The following is a 7263-nucleotide window of genomic DNA, read 5'->3' as shown; positions in this document are numbered from 1 at the left end:
CGACTCTTCGGGTATGTAATCTGGATCGGCAACCTGAGAGTTTATTTCATCATCATCATCGTCTGCTTCTTCATCATCTTGCACTTCATCTTCATTTACTTGCTGAGCAGGAGCAGCTTCTTCATCATCATCATCATCATCATCATCATCTTCCTACGCTTCTTCATCATCTTGCACTTCATCTTCATTTACTTGCTCAGTAGGAGCAGCTTCTTCGTGATCATCATCATCATCTTCCTCTGCTTATTCATCATTTTGCACTTCATCTTCATTTACTTGCTGAGCAGGAGCAGCTTCTTATTCATCATCATCTTGTTCTTCTTCTTCTTCTTCCTCTTATTCTTCTTCTTCTTCTTCTGGCATATAATCCGGATCTGCAAGCTGTGAATCTGGTTCATCATCATCATCATCATCTTCCCCTGCTTCTTCATTATCTTGTGTTTCATCTTCATTTGCTTGATGAGCTGCTGCTTCATGTGCTTGTTCTCCATGCTGAGCAGGAGCAGCTTCTTCTTCCTCAAGATCCACAAGATATCAATCATCATCATCTTCACCCTTTGACTCTTCGGGTATGTAATCTGGATCGGCAACCTGAGAGTTTATTTTATCATCATCATCATCTGCTTCTTCATCATCTTGCACTTCATCTTCATTTACTTGCTGAGCAAGAGCAGGTTCTTCTTCATCATCATCTTGTTCTTCCTCTTCATCAAGCTGGTTATGATCTGGATCCAAGTTCTCAACTGCATCTTGTAGACCAGCTTGCGCCTGTACATACCTATCCATTGATACTCTCAAGGACACATGCTGCAAGGACTCTGTTCTTTCAAATATAAATCCTCTTTCATTTGCTACTGTTGATAACTGTATCATTTCTTCCATTGAACCGGCGTCAGCTAGGATAAGTATTACTTGAGCAGGATCTAACCCGGCCAAGTCAGCAATGGTCCTTACAATGACCCGCGTGCGGAACGGAACAGCATCGTTATTGGAAATATCAGGTGTGTTTCCTTTGTTAGGATCATCTCCATCTCCAGCGGAGCTATTTGCAGCAGCCTTTCTTAGCGAAACATCTGTTGCAGAGCCAATGTTAGAAGATTCTTTCCCTTTTCTTGCTTCGCTTAGTGGCTTAGAAGGCGCGGAATCTGATGCCCCCTGTGATGTCAATGAAAATACTTAACGTGCTATGGTCCAAACACTTCCTCAATGACAAAGCAGAAAAACATGAGGAAGAACTTCAGTGACAAGCAAAAGTACATGAAGAAGATTACTCACTGCTTTTTGTTTCAGTGGTAAGGAGAATGTAATGCAGGCACTATTATCCACTGGGAGTGCATTGGTTGGCTTCCCCATGCCAATTTCATTAACAAAGCATAGTGCCTGCAATGACACTCATAATCCTCAGGCTGGCAACATAATAAAATCTGTAAGGCTAACAAAGTTATATAGAAGAAGAAAACTAAATCCTTATTTCTACAAAACACAAGAATCATGTTATGTATGATGGCAGCTGCATATTTCAATAACTAGAAACAAAGGCCCTCACTGTGACATCATCATAGTATAGCAGCTTCATTAGATTGGTTAACAAGCGACAAAATCAGCACGACACAATCCATGTAACCAAAAAATACAGAATTCCAAAATTACCTCCTCGGGCAATTGGTCCAAGGCCCTCATAACTGAAGCCAGCGTTCTGGTCATCTTACAAGCAGAGCTCCTAAAAGGAAACCATTGCCACATCAGGATATTACCATTTTACCACTGGTTACAGCTGACAATGTTTATGTTAACAATAACATGCACATATGAACCCAATGAATAGCAATTCACAAACTGATCTGCAGGATGTATATGACAAAACCACATTGAAACCTCAACTATTTTATACCTTCAGTACTAGAATTTTGCAAGTCAGGCAGGAAAACTAACAGCAACTCATAAATTCAACTAGTACTAATTGTGAATTAGTAAGTGGATCCTCTTTAACTTAAGTTTTCACACACTGTCATAGACAAAAACAGAACACTGAACTCCTATGCCTCTTCACTTTATGAGGCCACGTCTTTGAAATCAAACCAGTCTGCATGCAGTTCTACTTTACTATGATGACTACGGTGCACATAAAAACACCCTTCACAGATTCACTCTTTGGAGCACAAAAGACTAACAAGAAAAACAAATCCTAGCATCCAAAAGGGGGTATGCAAGATTGCACCTCATCTGATCAGGAGTGACTTCTGCTGCATTTGACTTGAATGTGGCAGTATTCTTTTTGCTCCCTGTGTGACTCATGTTCATTGCAACTTCCTCCCCGTTTGTGTTGGGGTAGCTAAATGAGACTGCATGATAATTATGACACATGATAAGCAAATGTAGGGCATATAATCCATCATTCATGTCAGTCCAACTTAATACGCTACACGCTAGCAAACTCCAGCCGGTGATACTCACAGGCATACTCTTCAATCATTGGGCCTTCCTCCTTCTCACATATACAGAAGAGAAGGGTATTGAGATATTTCTTTTGTAAGGCATCATAGACACCTAGAATCGGAAAGTTAATCAGATAAGCACATAAGAAAATCACATCTAAAGTATATAATCATAAAACAGTAAACTAATTGAATGAACTCAAGTTGTCTAAGACATATATTACCTTTCTCCATCCAATCAATCAACCTCCTGGATTCAGCATCCATGGGCATCAGCTTCTTAATCTTCATCTCTGCAACAAATATAAGGTTGTATGAGACTTTGAGCTAATAAATGTCACGAGAATGTAGATGTTACATATATATACTGGGCACCTGTCCTGACCTAGTGCCGGAACAGACTTATCATTGAAGTACTTCTCAGGGAATAGGCCTCTGATGTAGCTGATGTTGTATATAGCAATCCGGAGCAAATTCGTTGTCTGTTTGGTCAACAGATCACCAACGTTATCCAAATAGCTGTATGAATAACTTAAAACTATGCACTATGCTATGATTTTCACCAGATCATATAGATACATCGTGAAATAGCCCAATGCTTCAGCAATAGAAAACCTATCAACGTCATATCAAATTGGAGCACGGAGTGAAGCACAGAATTCACGAAAAAATACATTTATATTTTCCTATAATGTTTTGTCAAACACATACATATACAATTTAGATCATGCAATATATTTCTTCGATTAAACACCAAGAACAGTTTACCCATGCAAATACAGGAACATATATTGGTACTGATAATTAAACATGTTAAGTGAACAGAGATCAAAACATTGCAATTCAGGGCAAACAGGTATAAGAGCATCATGGGTAAATGTTACCATTATGTATGTCAGGAAATACTTTAGATTACAAAAAAACGAAATACACTATGTCTAAGCATGAACATTTTCATGCAAAAAGGAGGTACCACATGTCCGTAACCAAAAAAAGAGCAAACAAAAGATATTGTTATTGAAACTATCAGTTATCTAATTTCTTTGGGCCGTTACCTCGGTGTCCGTAAAGTCTTCTTGGTCCGACACATGACCCATGCTCATCTTGTCATCATCACTGTTAGCATCACATGGATCAAGGACACTCTTAACCTGCATAAACAAAGCAAACATGAGAACTAGATCAAAAAGACCCCAAAAGAGTTCTGGACAGATGCTGTAATTTCCACTACCTTCAAAGCTAGCACAAGATGCTTGCTATTGACATTCCCCACTTCCATCTTCAAGGGGTTCTTGTTCCATATATTTACGGCCTCATTCTCAACACAACCCTTAAAGAAGGGAGGCTCGTAATCCTCAGGCTGGCAACATAATAAAGTCTGTAAGCTTCCACCAACAAAATTATATAGAAGAAGAAAAGATAAATCCTTATTTCTACAGAACAATAGAATCAGATTATCTAAGATGGGAGCTGAAGGTTTCGATAACTAGAAACAAAGGCACTCACTGTGGCATCATCATAGTATAGCAGCTTCATTAGAATGGTTCGCTGAACACAAACAAGCGACAGAATCAGAACAGCACAATCCAATGTAACCAAAATACAGAATGCCAAAATTACCTCCTCTGGCATTTGGTCCAAAGTCCTCACAAGTGAAACCAGCGTTCTGATCATCTTACAAGCAGAGCTCCTAAAAAGAAACCATTGCCACGTCAGGATATTACCATTTTACCACTGGTTACAGCTGAAAATGTTTATGCTGACAATGACATGCATATATGAACCCAATGAATAGCAATTCACAAACTGATCTGCAGGATGTATATGACAAAACCACACTGAAACCTCAACTATCTCATACCTTCAGTACTAGAACTTTGCAAGTCAAACAGAAAACTAACAGCAACTCATAAATTCAACTAGTACTAATCATCAACGAGTAGCTCATCTGTAACTTAAGTTTTCACACATTATCATAGAGAAAAACAGAACACTGAACTCCTATGCCTCTTCACCTTATGAGGCCACATCTTTCAAATTATACCAGTCTGCATGCAGTATTATTGTACTATGACGACTACAGTATACACATAAAAACACCGTTCACAATCTTCATAAAAACATCCAATCAATCAACCTCCTGGATTCAGCATCCCTGAGCATCAGCTTCTTAATCTTCATCTCTGCAACAAATATAAGGTTGTTTGACACTTTGAGCTAATAAATGCCATGCAGAATGTAGATGTCACATATATATACTGGGTACCAATCCTGACCTAGTGCCGGAACAGACTTATCATTGAAGTACTTCTCAGGGAATAGGCCTCTGATGTAGCTGATGTTGTATATAGCAATCCGGAGCAAATTCCTTGTCTGTTTGGTCAACAGAACACCAATGTTATCCAAACAGCTGTATGAATAACTTAAAACTACGCACTATGCTATGATTTTCACCAGATCATATAGATACTTATTGAAATAGCAAAGTGCTTCAGCAATAGAAAACCTATCAACATCATCAAACTGTATTACTGATAAACAAGCTCAGAGTGAAGCACATAATTCACGACAAAACACATTTATATTTTTCAATAATGTTTTGTTCAAACACATACATATACAATAAAGATCGTGTAATACATTTCTTCGATTATACAACAATAACAGTTAGCTATGCAGCAAATACAGGTACATATATTGTTACAGATAATCAAATCTGTTAAGTGAACAGAGATCAAAACATTGCAATTCAGGGCACACATGTACAAGAGAAATGTAACAAAGACATATCATGTCATATAGGAAATGAACCACCCAGCTTTTCAAAGTGAAAGCTATCAAAACCTGATGACCAACCAATAATCCTGCAATGTATTTGCCAACCACTCCCAACTACTAAAAGCAGTAATATCAAATGAGGAGACTGCAGTTTGAGAGTTGGTTCCCAAACATTGCAAGAGAAATTTACTAACCTCAGATAATTCCTAAATGCAGAACATACATTGAAAATCTCACAGCATAGCACAAGAAAAAACATACTTATAAACTACAGAGAAGATTTTCTGATTTAAACTGGCCAAAAGTATGTCATGTTTGGATCAAACAGTAAAAACACAATCATAGAGACGCTTACTACTCCACTGGAAGCATTTGAACAGCACAAAATCTTACTCCTAGAACAACAGGAACTAGTAAAGCCCAATTCGAACTAAGATGACAGAAGTTCATGCTGCTGTTCCATGATAATTTGGAAATGTGCAAGCCAGTAAATAATGTATCTCTGTGCTCCCCCTTCCACTGTTCTACATAGACAAAGCATTTTAATAGGGACTTGAAGTTACGAATTGAACATCGGCTGCTACCACAACTTCAGCAATTAAATAGGAAACGTGACTAAACTAATTCCACACGTACAGGAAGAGCTCGAGCACTGAAAATCCCTAGACGCTTCTACCAGAACGCACCAGAATCGATGTACTTAGGAAATTGCCAGAGAAAACAATTAGGATCGTGCAGGAAACTAGTAAACCAACCAATATGATCGACGTCGAACGTGTGAATCTACATTTCCAGCGGATTTAATGCTAACTACATGCGCAAGCAAAATTTCCACAAGCATACTTCGACGACCAAACCAAATCGAGACGGGGAAACCCAAAACGACCAAACGAAATTAGTTCAACAGCTCCCCCAAATGTTCAGAAGACTGCTGGTTCAGAATCGCAGCGCAAACCAGGAGGGTTTCCGCGCTAATCTCCCGCGAAATCGAGGAAAACGACGAGGCAAGCCTCCCGAAAAGCAGATTCCACGCTTCAAATCCGCAAATGAAACCGAGCAAGCAAGCAGGATGAAGGAAAAACCATCAAATCAGTGGGGTAACAGCGAGACGGCCCGTTTGAGCAGACCGAACGCACCCGAGAGTTCGCAGAGGAAACTAGGAACAGAATCCATTTGAGCGATAGCCGATACGGAATCTACTGACGCTTCTAGCCGCCTCTCCATCAGCAACATTAATTGGAGCAGAAACCCCCACAAAACCCCATGGCTAACCTCTCTTGCACGCCCAAAGCCCCAAACTCGCACGCGAATTTGGTGAAAATCCTCCAGAGCAGCGGCACCAAAATCCAACCCCAAAAAACCTGATCAGAACGAAACGATCCCGACGCCCCCGGGAGTATGAATCGAACCCGTGGCACGCAAGGCCTACGACCCAGCGGAGCGACCAAATCCTAGCCAAGCGCTTCCCAGAAATCGCAGGAATCCCGACCACCGACAGAATCAACTCGAATCGCGCGCGGAATCGAACCAGGGCGTGGGAGGGAAGGGGAGGTGGGAAGCTTACTAGCAGCGGCGACTCCCGCTCCGGGACCTTCGCTTCCTTCGTCTTCTCGGCCATCGGCCCCTGCACACACCGACGGAAAGCAACCGAGAGCTTCTGTTAGCACCTGCGTGGACGCGGTGGCGCGACCACGAAGGGGGGGGGGGGGGGGAGGGGGGGGGCGGCGGCTCACCTTTGCCTTCACGGCGGTGCCGTGTTGGGGGAGGGAGGGTGGAGAGAGAGACGAGAGCGTGGTGAGGTGACTAGAGAGAGATTCGGGGTACTTGTAGGAGGGCAGTGGCCAGAGGCCCGAAGCCCGAAGCGTGGGGGAACGGCAGTCCCGTTGGTTTTATTATGACTTGTCACGTCTTTATTTAGTTAGTATATACTTTCGCTTTTATGAGTGGTATAACTATAAAACTTAAGTTCTGGTCAATTAATACTGTTTGTTAATTATTATGCTTCATAACTTTGGCTCCTCTTTTTTTGGGTAAAAGGGAGTTTTATTGC

The 7263-nt window shown here is 41.0% G+C and overlaps 1 protein-coding gene across 1 annotated transcript; it reads right to left on the bottom strand.

Moving 5' to 3' along the window:
* Positions 1–127: 127 nt before the first annotated feature.
* Positions 128–7050, bottom strand: LOC125556404. The gene is made up of 15 exons (XM_048719146.1): positions 6947–7050; positions 6778–6837; positions 4712–4808; positions 4573–4618; positions 4056–4125; positions 3942–3983; positions 3667–3795; positions 3491–3586; positions 2821–2917; positions 2660–2728; positions 2455–2547; positions 2219–2342; positions 1651–1720; positions 1276–1380; positions 128–1155 (listed from the first exon to the last, which is right to left on the bottom strand). The coding sequence occupies exons 2-15, from the start codon at positions 6829–6831 to the stop codon at positions 535–537; spliced, it is 1713 nt and encodes a 570-aa protein (XP_048575103.1). The 5' UTR covers positions 6832–6837; positions 6947–7050; the 3' UTR covers positions 128–534.
* Between the last annotated feature and the right edge of the window lie 213 nt (positions 7051–7263).

Source organism: Triticum urartu, chromosome 5 (assembly GCF_003073215.2).
Source record: "Triticum urartu cultivar G1812 chromosome 5, Tu2.1, whole genome shotgun sequence".
Classification (NCBI taxonomy): domain Eukaryota; kingdom Viridiplantae; phylum Streptophyta; class Magnoliopsida; order Poales; family Poaceae; genus Triticum; species Triticum urartu.
This window is presented reverse-complemented; position numbering and strand designations above follow the sequence as displayed.